Here is a 17,854-nt window from a genome sequence, read left to right as displayed (position 1 = left end):
AGAGAGAGAGAGAGAGTGCGATCGAGCATTGCGGCGGCACGACGGCGGTGAAGCGGTTGAGCGCGACGTAGCGGCGTCTCCTTCTTCTTCGCGGCGAGGAATCCTCCACGGCAGGAGCATAGAGCGGTGAGTGACACACCATTGCCCTCTTTTGAGCTTACTAGTTAAGCTAGTTGTGTGCTTGGAGCCGTCTATGGCTCGCACACAGTCTTAGGCAAGGCCCTTGCTTCGACAGTGCGGCAAGGAGCGCACACTATCATTCTATTGCACACTAAGTAATACACTCTCTATTGTGTGCCTTGAGCTTCCTTCGTCTTCTCCAAGCTATGTGTGTTTCTTTGCGACCCTCATTCCAATATTTGGTATCAGAGCAGGTTGCGTCCTCCTGGGCTTAGTCACCAGCTGCTCCAATACACGCCTGCTCACTTTCTTCGATTTCAGTGAGCTTTGGCGAGTGTTCGCAGGTTGACAAATATTTCGGGAGAGATCATAGAACTCGGTCTGCTCAGATTTTTGATACGTGCTCATTTTGGCCTTCGTTTCCACTACAAGCAGTAGTAGTGCACAGGATATTTTGTCATTTTGTAGAGAATTTCTGTCAGTGCCGTTTTCTGCATAACACATGCCTTATAGTCTTCTACGGTTTGTGCTATATAGCACGTGTTGTTCCCGCTCCATTTCTCCTATTTTCGGGTAGTTTTCACATCAGGTGCAGCATTTACCATGGCTGACAACAACAACACATATGTGTTCAAGATGTTTGCTGTTGAGGACAGGTTGGATGCGGACAACTACCCTATGTGGGCTTATATGATGTAACATGTTCTTGTGTCAAAGGGCCTCTGGAACATTGTGCAGGGCATTGATGTACGTCCTAGTTTTGAGGATGTAGGCAATGTTGAGGATGTTGCAGGTCTTGCTGCAAGGTTTGCTGCTGTTAGAGTTGTTTTGCCCACGACAGAGCAAGCTCGTTGGGATGTAAAGGATGCGCAGGCTCATGCATTGATTGTGTTGTTTGTGAAGCGCACCATTGTTCCACACATCCGTTCAGCAAAATCTGCAAAACAGGCTTGGGATATTCTAGCATGTCTTTATGCAAGCCGTAATGAGGCTAAAATTGCTTTGCTGCGTAAAGAGTTGGAGTCAAAGATTATGCATGAGGAAGATGATATGGACACTTTCCTTGCTAGTGTCAAGGATATCAATGAGCAACTCATTTCTGCAGGTGAAGTCATTTCAGACAGTTCCCTTGTGCAGACTGTTCTTGATGCCTTACCAGACTTTTGCTAGTACTTGCAGACTTATGACCCAAGGAAATCCATAAGTTGTCAAGTTTGATGCATTATGCACATTGCTGTTGCAAGAGTCACTTTCTAGAAAAAACAAGACTAGACAGCGTGCAGTTGAACACGCTTTTATTACTTCTCAAAGAAAGGTAACAGCAATGCAGCCACTTCTTATGGTTCTGCTGCGAGTGGCAAAACTTCTGTTCCTAATGCTTCTGTTGGCAACACTTCGTCTAGCAATTCTGGTGATAAGGGAAAAAAAAAGATGCGTTGCCATTATTGTAAAGCTAATGATCACTTGATCAAGTTGTGTCCTAAGTTGAAGGCCAAAGAGGCTAAGAAAAAAAAGGGTGCTTCCACTGCAAATGCTGGTTCCACTACAAATGCAGCAATTGTTGAGTCTTCTGTGAAAGGATATTGTGATGCTGATGTTGATGCAGAATGGGCTTTTAGCGCAGAGTGCACTTACAATCCTGCTGTCCATGATGAATACTTGTCAATTGCTGCAGATTCATATGTGTGGTATTTCGACAGTGGTGCTACAAAGCACATTACCTCACATCGTAAATTGTTTACCTCTCTCGAATCTATCCCTCATGGGAATTCAGTCACTTGTGCCAACAATGCCTCTTATCCAGTTCAAGGAGTTGGAAAGATTGTGCTTACTGCTGCTAATGGTGGTTCTTTCACACTTGTTGATGCACTTTATGTACCTAGGATCAAGAAGATTCTCTTGTCTATATCTGCACTTGCTAGACTTGGACTTGTAGTCAAATTTGTGGATGACAAATGTACAGTTCATGATCTCAGTTTTGGTGATGAAATTGTTGCATTTGGCCTTTTGTGCCATGGGTTGTATAAGCTCACTTTGTATGACAAGTGTGGATAAAATTTTGCAAATGCTGTTGCAGATTCAAGGGCTATTCCAGATGCAAAACTTTGGCATGCACGTTTTGGTCATCTGAATTTTTCCAGTTTGCTACGTTTGCAGAAATCTGATATGGTTGCTTCTTTGCCACCTCTTGAAGCACCTGTCAAACATGTTTGTGAAGGCTGTATTTTGGGTAAGATGCAGCGTTCTAAGTTTCCAAAGGATGGTTCAGTTCGGGCCACATGCAGGTTGCAGCTTGTGCATAGTGATGTTTGTGGGCCCATGCAAACTCCGTCCTTGCGCAATTACCTGTACTTTGCGACTTTCATTGATGATTACTCTAGGCATACATGGGTATTTCCGCTTAAAGCGAAGTCCAAAGTTTTTATGTGCTTCAAACAATTTCTAGCTATGGCTGAAAATGTCTCGAAATGTACTATGGGCACCCTCCGTTCTGATCGAGGGGGGGAGTATACGTCTCATGAATTTAATGCATTTCTGGCTAGTCGTGGGATAAAACACCAATGTACAGTGCCTTATACACCTCAGCAAAATGGTGTTGCTGAGAGGAAAAACAGGTCACTGACGGAAATGGCACAATGTATGGTCAAAATTCAAGCTTTGCCACATTCTTTTTGGCTTGAGGCCATCATGTGTGCCACTTATGTACTTAACAGGTGTCCTACGAAAGCTTTACAGTCTATTACTCCATACGAAGCATGGCATGATAGAAAGCCTTCTATTGAGCACATGCGTGTTTTTGGATGTTTGGCATATGCTTTGGTGCCACAAGTGCAACGCAGAAAATTGGATGATAGGGTTGTCAAATGTATTTTGTTCGTTATAGTGCTGAAAGCAAAGGTTACAGGTTGTATCATCCGCAAACAAAACGTATTCTGGTTTCACGGGATGTAGTGTTTGTGCAAGATTCTGTTCAGCCCTTGTTGTCATGTACTAGAGACAATAATGTAAGCTCACAGGACATTTATGACACTTTGTTGCCTCTTTTCAGTGGTGGAAATACGAATGTAAGTTCCAATGAGGCAAATGTATAGCCTATGGGGGTTTTTGAAAATGTTACAGATCAGCCTATTACTGATGTAGATGTACATGATGTACTTGATGAGGAAAGGGCTGAAAATGACCACGCTAGAAGTATGCCAAAATGGCTGGTGCACACTTTGCGTGATAGTAAATTGGATGCACCTTTGTCTAGTCGTACTCGTTTAGGCTCTCTCCATGCATCTTATGCATCAGATTGTTATGATTTGGCTGTGTCTAGCTTACATGATGTTGAGGAGCCTCTCTCTTTTGATGAAGCACAGAATTTAGAAAATTGGATGGTTGCCATGCAATCAGAATATGATGCTCTTATAGAAAATGAAACATGGACTTTATGTGATTTGCCTCCTGGCAAAAAGGCCATTGGTACGATGTGGGTTTACAAGTTGAAACGCAAGCCGGATGGTGAGATTGATCGCCATAAGGCTCGACTTGTTGCAAAGGGTTATGCACATCAAAAGGGCATTGATTATGAAGAGACTTTTCCTCCCACTTGTCGTATGAGTACTGTGCGTTTTCTATGTTCATTGGCAGCTCATTTTGGTTGGGATGTACATCAATCAGACATTGTTACTGCTTTCTTGAATGGTGACATATTTGAGGAAGTTTATGTAACGCAGCCTCACGGTTTTGTCATAAAAGGACAAGAGGACAAAGTGTGCAGATGTAAGAAGGCTTTGTATGGGTTGAAGCAATCTCCTCGTGCTTGGTATGAGAAAGTTGACACTCATTTGATTAAACGAGGCTTTTGTAACAATCCAACAGAAAGCACATTGTATGTAAAGCGTGAGGGTGATGTACTTCTCATTGTGGTTCTTTATGTTGATGATTTGCTGATCACTGGACCAAATGAGAGACATATTGCTGAATTTAAGGCTGATTTGAATGCTACTTTCAAGATGAAAGATTTGGGCCTGTTGCATCATTACTTGGGTATACAGTTTAAGCAGTGTGATGGTGGTATTGCCTTGTGTAAGAAAAGTTACATAGAGACATTGCTATGTAAGTTTGGACTTGAGGATTGCAAACCTATTGCCACTCCCATGGAAATAGGTTTGAAGTTGAGTCTACATGATGCTGGCGATCCTGCTAATGTCACTCTTTACCAAACTGCTGTTGGCTGCCTCATTTATGTATGTAGTAGTGATGTGTGTGAACACACTAGGACCGCCGGGGCATTTTTTCCCTCTTTAGGAGGTTTTTTCCCCCGAGAATTTTATATACACCCATCACTCTAGGGCTATCTATCATTCTATTGCACACTAAGTAATACACTCTCTATTGTGTGCCTTCAGCTTCCTTCGTCTTCTCCAAGCTGTGTGCGTTTCTCTGCAACCCTAATTCCAGAAAGAATTTTTGGAATGTAGCAAACACTTCGTATTTCTCCTTCAAGAGGTAGACCCACACCTTCCGAGTAGAGTCATCTATAAATTTCAAGAAATATAGTGCTCCCCCTAGAGATTTGTGTGGCATAGGCTCACATAAATTGCTATGAACCAAATCTAGAGGGTTTCCCAACTCTTGATGTAATGGCAAGGAAGTTTTCTTAGTTTGCTTTCCATAGATGCAATGTTGACATAAATGAAATTAGAATAGTTTAACACAGGTAAAAAGTCCAAACGTTGAAATATTTTCATTCCTTTCTAGCTCATATGGCCTAGCCGGCTATGCCAAAAATAGAACTCTCTTTGACTGAAGAGACATATAAAGCGTACAATCAACCACATTTGCGACCTTTTATGACAACCAAATTTTTTTAATGCACCATTCAAGAACCATTGCCAAAAACAGTAGTATAGCCTAGAGCATGAAGCTGACCAATTGACACCAAACTCTTGGTCAATTTAGGAACATGTCTAATGCCACAAAGCATAAATTCAGTGCCATTTGTCATGCATAACTTGACATCTCCCATACCGCATGTATCAAGTTGATAGGAATCTCCAAGCTTGATTGAACCCTGATAGAAGTATATATGGAGAACCATTCCCCATGGGGAGTAACATGAAAACTGGCACATGAATCAATGATCCAATTTTGCACATAACACTCATCAAGAGCCAATAACGCATCTGGACTCAAATCGGAAGTGAAAATAAGCACATCCTATGGCTGCTGCACATCAGGAACAACCTCTAGAGGTGGAGATTCGACAACATTGATCTCCTCCATCCTTACACTATTCTTTGGAGCATCAAACTTCACAATATCTCTTTCCCTTTTCACTCTACAAAACACGTCAATCTTTCTTTAAATGGCCTTTCTTTTACCAAAATTATAGCATTGTATGTTTTTGAAATCACAACCTTGACTCTTGCTACAAAGTGGCGATCCTTACAATCCTATGAACGACCGCAACTGTGACTACATCGACCTCTTTGCCTATGGCGATTATGGCCACTTGCCATATATACATCTCCATGTCCACCACTATCTAGAGATTAACGTCTAATCTCTTTGGTGAGCAATGTATTTGTAACATCACTGAACTTCAATTTACTGCCTGGTACGGAGTTACTAATTGCAGTATTGAATGTATCCCAAGAAGGCAAAGAGCATAGCACAAATATGGTCTTCATTTCATCATCAAAATTGAACCCTTTTGATGTCAGCTGAGAAAATGTGCTATTGAACTCATTCAAGTGTGCGTTAATACTACTACCTTCTTTCATATTCAAACGCATAAGTTTTTTCATCAAGAAAACTCTAGAAGCACTCTTTCCATCCAAGTTGCACATAGAGAGTTTTAAAGATCTCGTGTTGTAGTCTTGTCCATAATCGTGAAGAATATGGTCTCACTAAGATGTAATATAATAGTGGCCATGGCATAAGCATCCAACTCTTCCCATTGATCATCAATGTAAGCATTCTCTCTACAATGGTGCTACCATGACCTTGTTGACCAAAACATCAAGCATACATTGCTTCCAAATTGTGAAATTTGTGCCATCAAACTTCTTGTTGTAGTAGTCTTCCCTTTCCAAATCACTACCAACAGCCATAACTGAAGAGAAAATGACCAAAGATTTATGGTAAAAATTGATGGGAGAATCTGCCAAGTATGCTTGAAAGGCGTTGTACCTGCGAGTATTTGAAAGCATGTAAAAGTTGTAAAACTCTACTTGTAACGTCGATGTAGAACACTATGCCTCAACCAAAAAGTGATCTACAATTGGATCTCCAATGCTAACACCACCGGTAGTGTCGATTTCAATTCTATGCCTCCAAGCAGTATTCTCAATGAATTGGTTTTATAAACCACTTGAATGATTTGGTTTTGTAAACCACTTGAATGACTTCAACATCAACAGAATTCGGCTTCGATCGGTGAAAGTCAACTTTAATGATGAAGTCCGAGCTCCTCTAATACAATTCAAGATCAGTGATAGTCTTGTGATGGTCGTACAATTCAATCTCTGATACAAATGCTCTCAAGTTTGATCACGTTGCGGATGTTCTCTTAAGCGAGAAAATACAAAGTAAGAGCACATGAGAAATATCAACAAAGAGCACTGGAGAAACATCAAGTGCTGCATTGTTAGTAGAAATGAGAAGAAAGCCAAAGGAGAGATTCAAGAACCAAAAGAGTCAATATTGCTCAAGGCATAGCAACTCACGGACAAAGTCACCTCTCTAGAGTATTGGATTTGTGACAAGAAGGGTCACATTAAAAAGGATTAATGGTCCAAGAAGAAGGTCTTAAGAAAGCAAGCCAACATCAGAGGCCAATGTGGTAGGTAAAGTACAGCAAGATGCTTTAATTCTTTCATTAAACAATGTGTCAAATTCTTGGGTAGTAGACATTGGGGCTTCATTTTATGCAACACCCCAAAAGAAGTATTACACAAAGGTTAATTTGGATACATGTACTTGGAGGATGGTGAAGCTTGTGGAATTATTGGCAAAGATACAATTTTTGTTAGGACTAAAAATGGAAATGAATGGAAGCTTAAAGATGTTAGGCATGTTCTCTTTCTTCACAGAAATTTATCCTCTATAGGTTAATGGGATGATGAAGGCCATAGCTTTGCATTTGGAAATAAACAATGGAAGGTCTCAAAAGGATCTTTGGTGGTTTTGCAAAGGGAAACAAGGTGGACGCACTCTACTTGTATGTTGTTAGCGCACAATCTTCCATTTGTGTAACATTTGCAAAAGTTGATGGTACATCATGGCACTATTGGCTTGGACACATGAGTGCCAAAGGAATACAAATCCTTCCATCAAAGAAAAGTCTACCAGGGTTGAAGATAATAGACACGGAGTTCTATGAGGATTGTGTTTTTGGAAAGCAAAAATTAAAATATCTTGAAGTTAACAAGAAAGGAAAGAGGTTTGTTCACCTTCCGGTGCGACACTTGAAATTGTGCCTCTTCTTCGATCTCCATGCCCATGATTGTCATGTGCTCGCGAACATTGTTCAAGGTCTAGTGCTTGTTTACTTGCACTCTTTCCATGATTCCATTTGGCAACTTGACAACTACATCAAAATGTTTTGATTGTCTCCTCGGTAGATTTCAAACGAATCCATTCACCTTGCTTGCATATCCATCGCCCATAATAGTATTGCATGTACAAAGTGGTGCAAGCCTTGAGAAAGCACAAATCAACTCCAAAGGAGCCCACTTTTCATCAAAAGCAATCCTCATTATGTAAGCCCTCCATTAAACCCCAATTGGCATCAAGTACGGCCTTTAAAGTTTCATAACTAAGATCCTTGCATACATACATAGTGTTGTTTTGGTGACAAGACAATGCTCCAGATACAGGAACAAACAAAAGAGGTGGCTAGAACCAACCAACGCCCCCCAAGAAAGAAGTTGTACCAAAATTCAAAGATTCTCTAATGTTGGACACCATCTTTGCCTTGATGCTTATGATGGAGTATGTGTCAAGTGTTGGCCACTCCAAAATGTGAAACGATGGAGAGGCAATGGGATCCAGCTTCCCATAGCCGTTTTCAATTGAGGGTGGCACATACAAGTGGGTGTAGAAGAAGAAGAGGCGTTGTCTTGCAAGGCACGATGTGAAAGTGTCCGGAAACATCTGTATGCATAGTAGTGAATGTGACTGAGAGGCAAGGCAGGGGCTGTTCCTCCAATAAACAGAATGGGAAGATACACAAGAAGATATAGAAATTTTCTCATGTAGGAAAACGGAGCCTTTCTCAATGTTTTTCATACACTGCATAACATCATGAGCTTCTGCTCAAGAGGCGCCGCATACCTAGCTAGGTACGATTGGGGATAGGGGGACCGCCGGCCCGCACTGCATCACATCATGAGCTTCTGCTCGAGAGGCGCCGCATACCTAGCTAGGTACGATTGGGGATAGGGGGACCGCCGGCCCGCCGGTATCATGAGCTTCTGCTCGAGAGGCGCCGCATACCTAGCTAGGTACGATTGGGGATAGGGGGACCGCCGGCCCGCCCACCGGCGGGCCGGCGGTCCCCCTATCCCCAATCGTACCTAGCTAGGTATGCGGCGCCTCTCGAGCAAAAGCTCATGATGTTGAGGTAAGTCACAATGTGGGAAATATTGTGAGAATTTGTCCAAAACTTATTGTGATATATCCGCAAGACAAAAGGAATAAATAAATACTTTTTATAACAAACAGTCGTCAATTCCAAACTAACAAATTAGAAATGTAGGACACAACTTTAGATGGAAACGTCCTTGGTGGGATATTGAGGAATAAGAGAGTGAGAGAGAGAATATGGACCATGGAGAATGAGGATGAAGAAGCCATGGCAAGCTTGGAGGGAGGACCTCAACACCAAGTTACACCTATATTTAATGTGGGGCCAAGTAATGGGATCAACGACGGGGACGTTCACACACGAAGATTGAAAAGATTGCAACCACAGATCTCTGCTTAAAAACTAAACTTGTACACGCACTAAACCTGGACTGCTCAAAAACTAAACCTAGACAGGTGCTAAACTTAGACAATGTGGCCAATGCACCTCGAACTCACAATATTACAGCGTCAAAACGGTTTGGGATACACAATGTGCGCATGGGTGAGGTGGTTAACCCATTCAACCCTAAACGCGGGACCTCTGAGGTCCTGGGTTCAAATCGCGCCGGTGCGGCTCACTTTTTGTGCTGGCCACGTTTAGTGCCCCACATTTTTCCGATGACGCACTTCGTTTTTTGCGCCTGGTTTAGTGTGCCTCGAGATCCCGCCCCCAACCTCGACTGTCGATCCCATTACTTTGCCTAGTGTTGAGGGAGGACGTGGGCAATGACAATAAACGTAAATTTTGTGTTTTTGGCTATGAGTGGATGTTTTACACAATAGGAGTTTAGAAAATGGATTTTAGAGAGAGGAAGGACTTTTTGACTATAGAGTGGATTGGCGAGGGAACTTGAATTTTCAAGCTCTTCAAATAAAGTGAGAGAATTCCACCCGCCCCCCCCCCCCCCCCCCCCCCCCCCACCACCCCACACACACACACAAAGGGAGGCACTAAAATGGTTCACTCCCACCTTGATATTGGTTGGAGGCTTGCTTAAGACTAATCCCAAAAGGGTCCAAAGTTCTCCCTAATGCAACCATCCTAGGTCAATACAACCTTTTGTTTTAGGGCCCATGAGGACATGTGCTCGATAGGATGGGGGAGTTGTGTAGTACATTGAAAGAATTGCAAATTGGCAAGCTGCATTGTCAAATTGAAGATCCAATTGCTAATACAAGTTGCAAAAGTATTAAGTATAAAACATCTCAATGTAACAATATTTTTTACGTAAAATATTTGCACTGCAACGGTAGATTGAGTAAACAAGCTTACTAAGTGCTCCATTATTGTAGTAAGAATCTCTAGATTTCAAAGATTTGATGATTAAAATTGTTGATTTTGTGTTCTCTAGCTCTTGTAGTCAAACCAATTACTGTCGATCGACGTGGTGTCAGTCGACACGGCATGATCAAATCCCGTGGTAACCCTAACTACTTTCCTCATGCTTTAATGACTTACCATCAAGTCACATGGTTTGGTATATGCTTGTGAAATTTAGTTGAAATTGTGGTTTATGAGCTATAAATTACAATTTCAACCAAATTTCACAAGCATATACCAAACCATGTGACTCTATGGTTGATCCTTTCAAGACTTGAATAGGTAACACTTCAAAGTTTCATTAGTTTATGTGAGCTTTGTATTTTTAAATATGCATATAGTGAAACACAACAGAGTGTATATCCTTTTTGAAACATCATCATAGTCATATAGCCAATACCTTGTTTATTCCATGACTAAATAGTTGTGTCATATCACAATTATGTTGTTTGATTTGGTGATGTCTATTTGAAAGCATAAACTTACCAAGGACTTTTACATTTGTCATCTTATAATTGTCCACACAAATCGAATAACAATCTAATCGGTTTTTTATGACGTCAGAGTAACTTCATCAGCTGAGTCTTAAAAATGGGCTATTTGGAATGAACTAGATGCTTGTTTGGAATGACTGAGACTATGCCAATAAAAATATTCTCGTGTATTCAAGAAGTTGAGATTATCTACATGCAGTTTTTCCACATTGATTAATTTTGACTCAGTCAATCAATAGGCTCTTTAGATTAGAGATAGCTGCTAGTTTTTCAACCCAAAATGGTAAATTAGCATAGTGTTATTGGTCATTTACATAAATGTAGTTTGACCAATAAACACCACATATCCTCTATGCTTTGCTTTAACTATATTTTTAAAATTGCCTTAGATGGGACTTCACTAACTTAGAGAGTTGAGCTCATGTTCGTTGACCACTAAGAGGATTAAGAGATGAACTAGAAAGATCACAGGATAATTTCCAGAAGGCATGTTTTTGAGACAAAAATATCCTTCATCCAAAATTTGAAAGAATATTAGTGCTAATGTGGAGAAATTAAGAGGATATAGTATTCACATGGAGTACTCAATCGAAGTTCTGATAGTAAAGCATGAAAGTAATTTAAGTTTAAAAAAGGATTCTTTGGTTGCTTTCTATTGGAATGGTTGTGCAATTGTCCTACTCATAGAGAGGTGATTACCTTTCTCAAAGGAGACATATATGTAGGTTTCACCTCTCTCATTTTGGTGCTAATATGATGGTATAGGATATTACGTTGTCAAAAAAATAGATCACAAGCTTCATGATAGCATATGCAAAGGTTGGTGCACATATGTTGACTCTTTGGCATATGAACAACCTAGGAAAGTAATGTAAAACTCAAATTTGAATTAAAAAGCTAACACATAGCATTTAGCTAGGTAATGGCTAACTATTGAGGTCCAAGTAGCATATAGTGATATCTTGCTCACTAGATAAGAAATGAGTTTGATTCAGTGATGGAGGTAGGGTTTGGCGTTGACAGTGGATCTTTTGGATGGTTTCATGCATGGCAAATGCTCTGTCACACAAAAAGCATAATGGCCCTTCCTATATCCAACAAAAAATATAGTCATTGATGGACATTTTTGGAATTTGGTTTGATAAGAGTGATTGTTAGTATTTCAAATATTCTTCTTTCAACAAGAAGATAAACTCAATGTTGGATATATAAGCACATATGATTATTGAGAGTGTAAACACTTTGATAAAGATACAGATGGAGAAATACCATATACTTAGGGCAGATTACAAATGCTTCCTTAGATATGATTGTGTAAATACTATAACATACCACGATTGCAAGATGGAACATTGTACAACCCAAGGCAACAACATTGGTGTATCAAAACTCACATGGAGACCTCTAGTGATTCAATGCTTTGTTTTACTATTAATATTTGCAAGTGATCATCACATCAAAACCACGACGACTCTAAGTGTTCGAAGGCAATACCTTGAAAGAAGACATTATTATATGGGCATTTAGACTAACCTGCACTCAAATCACTAGGGAATTTTATGGAAAAAACTCATATAATTATGCTCAACCAACTATACAATATATCTTCTTACATTAGCCTCTAAAGATTAATGGCGTGTGATCAATCAGTAACAGGCTAGTTGTAGCAAGGTTATATTCATTAGTAGTGTCATGTTCATTAGTATGTCAATCGTCGTCTTTGAGGATTTATTATTTGCAATACACCATCAACCAGCTTGTTCATCCTTGGATTGCTTCTTAAAACCTTGCAATCTAAAGTTCTGTACTTTGGATTGCCAATTTTTGCTTATTTGCCAATTAGGTTTACATGTAATCTAATTCTAGACACATAATTTAGCATCAACTAAACTGTACAGCTGCATTTACAAAAGCAGGTGACATATAAACTCTTGTACAATTAAACCCCGCCATATGGCTTACGAATTCAGAGCTTCAAAAGAACTGGTAGCACTTCCATTCAACGCCCCCTGCCAAGTTCAAACATGCATAAAAACGGAAGGTCTTCCTACTCCTTACAAGACCTACACAGCACTTTAAAGATAGCAACATCCAAATCACATCACTGACAAGTTAACATAATGCTCCGATAGGCAAATGCATACAAATAATATTACCACTACACTAGTCTACACAATTCCTCCCTCCTCCTTCCCTTTTTAAGACATCAAAACCCACTAGCACAAGCATCTTCCAAGCAAATACCCTTGTGTGTCCAAGGAGTCTCGTAGACATAGTCATAGGCATGCTGAAGCACAATTATTTATTTTGGTTAGATTAAGCGTCTACATAAATATAGCCGCACTACAACAACTACCCAAAAACCCTTAAAAAGAGTTTTCTGCCGGAAAACTTTATTAAGCCTAGCCGCTAGTACTGCTTAATCCTCATCCTCGGACTCAGCACTCCGCAACCACTCAACAAATCGAGTAACCAATTTCTTCACCTGGCCAGCTTCTGAGTTGAAACCTAGAGCAGCACCCTGGTCATACCAGGCTAGGATAGGTTCCTCCTCTAAAACGTCCATTTCATAAAGCACTTTAAGCAGCCCTGCAACCTCCACCTCCTTCCTCCTCTCAACTGGCCCACCCACAAAGTAAGCCTCTACTGCCCCCAGCAGCAATACCTGGCCCTGCGCATCCGTGACCACACTGGTCAAATAACTCTTCTTTATTGCAGCTTCCTTAGCAAGTCCTTTGGTGATCCCTTTGAAAAGGGCCTCAAAGTATGCACTCATCAATCCCTGTTGGTTAACATTCGGTCTGTCAAGCCGAAAATGGGCCGCAAGCTGATGAGCATCATAACCACTCTCCAAGCATCCTTTGAAGTCTCTCACAAGTTTGTCATGAAGACTTGGCATTTTCAGAGGTGTGCCATTCTCATCAGCCCCTCCCTTCTTTGAGCTTTTGACAGACACACTCTTCCCATTGCTTTCTAGCTCATCGCTTCCTGTGCTCAGCACAACCATCTCACTTGTGGCCATGGTAAGCTGTTCCTTGATGCGCTGCTGCGCTGCGTTGTATGAAGTATCCGTTAGCCATTCCACCTCCTCATCATCTTCTTGGGCTTCTGCAATGTCAACTTGGCTTGAAGTGGGGGAATGTTCCTCCTCATCTGAGCCAGATGCCTTCTTCTTAGGGATATTTTTAGTGTCATCTTGCCCCTTCTTTTTCTTGCTTTCCTTCTTGGCCTGCTTAATCTCCTCATCTAGAGCCTCACCCTCCTTCTGCCTCTCTCTCTCCGCCCGTCTCATTCCTTTCTTGTCCGATCCTTTCTTCTTCTGCTCTGGAGGATTCTTCAATATAAAAGTTGTCAGTTTATCCCTCATATCTACATCAGAAATAAACCCACAAGCTGCACACTTCAAATTGATAAGCTGACTCTTGGTAATGATGATCTCTGTCTCGGGATTTCCACACCCATAGCATTGAACATATTTCTTGATGAAAGTCTCTAGCAGTGCTGCAAGCTTGGGCGTATCATGAGATCCATTCACTATTGCTGTCCCTGTTTTCTCATCAAACTTGGACTGCGCACCAAGCTCACAGCCGAAAAACTTGGTTGTATAAGATGGAGGCCTAGCAAGAGCCTTGGCAACATCAACCATATTGACAAGGTTTGTCTTTATTCCATTGCCCCGACCCTCTATCTTTGTAATGAGCCGAGGCATCTTATACCTGTAAAAGGCATCATCCTTGTTGCCGGCCCCGATGTTCAAGAGAGCCATTGCAATTACTAGTGACAAACAGGAAGGTGAATCTTTGAAAGAGCGTGATTTGTCTTTTTCTGCAAAAGATCGACGTCCTTGCGCCTAGAGGTCCCCTTGAAGAGAAGCGATGTGGAAGGGTATGCGCAAGGACACACCTCGCTTGAAGAGTTTGGAAGGAAAGGATGCATAAACCTCCGATTCAGCTTGAGCTCCGGCTGCATACAGACAGTCGTTTCGCACATGACAAATGACGTCCTGCACGAACAAACGAAGTTGAGTGAGGATAGATCAGCATCAGAATTATGAAAACAACCTCTGGCATACAGCATAAAACAGTTCAATGACTATATGAAACACAAACATGTGATGTATGAACATATACAAACAAAAAAATCTCCATTAAGCACGCATATGAGCTCGAGCATCTACATACCTTCATAATAAGGCCAGCACACATACATATAGCACCAATCAAGCACATGAACCTATAAGAAAAACAAAAGTGACAGCGCAATACCAATTTAATCTACTTTATTAATATAAAACGAAGTGATAGCTACTTTAAACCTGACCTTGAATGATAGCTATAGTGCAAGAACAACTTTTGTGTCCTTGACATGAAGGACACAAAAGTTGAATGATAGCTATAGTGCAAGAACAACTTTTGTGTCCTTGACATGAAGGACAAATCAGCCCGCATAAGCTATTTAGGAAAGACTCCATTTTCTGCCTTAAATTCTTCAATAAAAACAATCAGTTTTCCTTCAAGGATGTAAACTGGTCCTTATGACCAGAATTGATCAAACATAGCCCAGAGAGAGACAAAAGAGAGGGCAGCAAAGCACCAGAACAAACAGGAGACAAAAAACTAATGAAGCAGCTTGTCAATCCAGAGCAAGTTGAGATGTGTGTGCATCCTAGAAAGCCCTTGTACTTGCCAGAAGCGAGTACAGGAAAGTTTTGAAAAGGCCCTTAAATGTATGAACTTGAGCTTGTCCAATGGAGCCTCTAAACCAGTCAACATAACTGTCAATAGCATCGACTCAAATTTGGGACAAATAAGTGCGTCCATCCAGCCTCTCTTACATTCATGTGGATGGTTATTGAATGACAATTTCCCCCCTAGAAGGCATCTTAGAAGCGCCATTAAAATAACAGGTAAAAAAATAGATGTAAGAAATCGGACATTTCCACTATAAGTTACAAAAGGCAGTCACAGAAGCCAATATAACCATCAATACACAGATACAGGCATAAGCTTCCGAGTCTGTCATGACTCTAGACATGCAGAATCGGCCGCATTGAAGTCTGGTAGCAACAGGATGAACTTTAAAACCCCCACATGATGAGCACAGCAGTTAGACCTTCAGTCCGATGTCAATGCAAAAGAGATCGGAGTTGGTTTGCCAATGGTATTAAAATAAATGATTATGACTACCTCATCGAGATCCATGCACGAACAGGCGCGCATACCCACACCATGGTTACTCAGGGATCAATAACTCTCTCTCTCTCTCTCTCTCTCTCTCTCTCTCTCTCTCTCTCTCTCTCACACTCACACACACACACACACACACACACACACCGCATGCGCACGCGAGCGCGCACAAACACTGCAGGAAGAGGTGAAATACGGCAGCTGTTAGATAAGGTAGACCATACCTGTAGATAGCAGACGCGAAAGGCGACAATGGCAATCTGCTCCTTCGCCTTCTGCCCCGTCTTTTGAGGAGTCTGTGTAAATAAACCGACTAGGTAGCACAAACCCTAGCTTTTTGCATTTTACTCGGTAAGCTTTTTGAGTTTTTGGCCTGTCCCAAAGGGGTAAGGTCTTAGTGATGCGTCCTCGTGACTAACTTCTCTCAGGTGAGATCTACGGTCCCTATTAATTGGGGGCGACGGGATCGGTTTTGCACCGTCTGATGGCGGTTTAATCTCCAAGTGATCACCATGTGATCACAATTAAAGTGAACCCCAAGTAAATTTGATGTGAACATCAAGTGACCGCCAAGTGATCCCCATGTGAATCCCAATCGACATGTGATCACCTTGTGACCCCACCCATTACCAAGTGATTACAGTGTGATCCCGACTATCCCAAAGTGATTACAGTGTGACCCCGTCCATCCCAAAGTGATCTCCAAGTGAACACCATGTGATCTCCACCCCGGCATTTTTGTTATATGATTCTATGTTCACGCCTCCATTTCAAGTGACGTGCGATAGCTTAATGGGAGAGTTCTGGCCTCCGGTTGTGTAGGTGGTGGGTTCGAGTCGCAGGGGCTCAACCGGCCGGAATCTTTTTATTCTTGAGAATAAATGGACGGTCCACATCATTCAAAGATGCTGGACCGTAGATCCCACCTGACAAGGTGGTGTCAAATAGTCCCGTGGGTGATGTGTCCCCTTTTTGGCCTGCCCCAAAGGGGTCCTCGTCACTAATTGACACACCCCTAGGGAGGTGGGATCAATGGCCCACATTAGACGTCGCAAGACGGGTGCAATCCAAGCCGTTCGATTGGTTTTTAAACTAGGCGTTGTTGGGAAAACAAGAGCAAGGGGCACCTCTATGGCAATGTCTCCCAATAGCGCTCAAGACACAAGATCAGCACCACAAACGGTACCAAAAGAACCTCAACAAAACCACAACTAAAAGACAAGTGATCTCTTGGGAAATTTTCATCACACGCCCACCCATAAAACCACCATGAAAATTAGGAAGCACTTACCCTGGCATGGATTTACAGCACACGCCGAGACCAATGCACTTGAGAGAAAGAGATTCCACCTTCACCAAATAACTCTTCAAAAACACACTTTTGAAGTGTACACACATCTCCAAACAAGAGAGCTTCCACAACCTACCATACACCAAACTGCCTACAAGATGCCATATCCTGTGCGTTGTGAGAAATAGACTCTATCTCCCAAACCACAACTCCAAAAGGGATGCTTTCAAGCCTCAAAAAAACTATTTTCTACAACAAAAGCTCTGAAGACCACAAATTTCAATTCAATGTACCTCTATGTGCAAAATTGGCGCGAACAACAAGCTGCCATGGCCCGACTACGCGTAGGAAGGCTAGTCGAGGGCAAAAAACTGCATCCATAAGCATCAAGAAGCCACAACGACCCAAAACTTGCAAATTTCTAATTTTTGACTGATCTTTTTTCAGTTTGTACATGAGTTTTAGTTATATACAAGTCTCCCTTCAAAAAACTCACTCACGGGCACTTACAGCAACCCACTAGACTAACGACTTGCAGTGCATGTACATGTTCTTGCTAAAGCAATCTAAATACCCCACACAAAAAAAGCCCACACACACTTTTGACATCAGGCGTCATGTCCGTTTGTACAAATTTACAAAAAACAGGTGTCAGAAATGCGCCCATCATAGTTTGCCAAACCCCAAGTCTGCTAGAGCATTTATGCTCAGCAGTAGACTATGCAAAAGCTTATGTACAAAGATACATCATGTACAAAGTAATCAACACCATATACCCTTACCACGATCAAATGGAAAAGTATTATCCCTTGCATCCATCGTG

The 17,854-nt window shown here is 41.6% G+C and overlaps 1 protein-coding gene across 1 annotated transcript; it reads right to left on the bottom strand.

Moving 5' to 3' along the window:
* Window positions 1–12,835: 12,835 nt before the first annotated feature.
* LOC147453075 (putative eukaryotic translation initiation factor 5-1) lies at window positions 12,836–16,122 on the bottom strand. Its single transcript, XM_086518575.1, has 2 exons — window positions 15,965–16,122; window positions 12,836–14,557 (listed from the first exon to the last, which is right to left on the bottom strand). The coding sequence occupies exon 2, from the start codon at window positions 14,318–14,320 to the stop codon at window positions 12,974–12,976; it is 1,347 nt and encodes a 448-aa protein (XP_086374701.1). The 5' UTR covers window positions 14,321–14,557; window positions 15,965–16,122; the 3' UTR covers window positions 12,836–12,973.
* Between the last annotated feature and the right edge of the window lie 1,732 nt (window positions 16,123–17,854).

This window comes from Adiantum capillus-veneris, chromosome 8 (assembly GCF_014529385.1).
Source record: "Adiantum capillus-veneris isolate H3 chromosome 8, ASM1452938v2, whole genome shotgun sequence".
In the NCBI taxonomy this organism is placed as follows: domain Eukaryota; kingdom Viridiplantae; phylum Streptophyta; class Polypodiopsida; order Polypodiales; family Pteridaceae; genus Adiantum; species Adiantum capillus-veneris.
The sequence above is the reverse complement of the archived record's forward strand: the minus strand, read 5'-3'. Positions and strand labels throughout refer to the sequence as shown.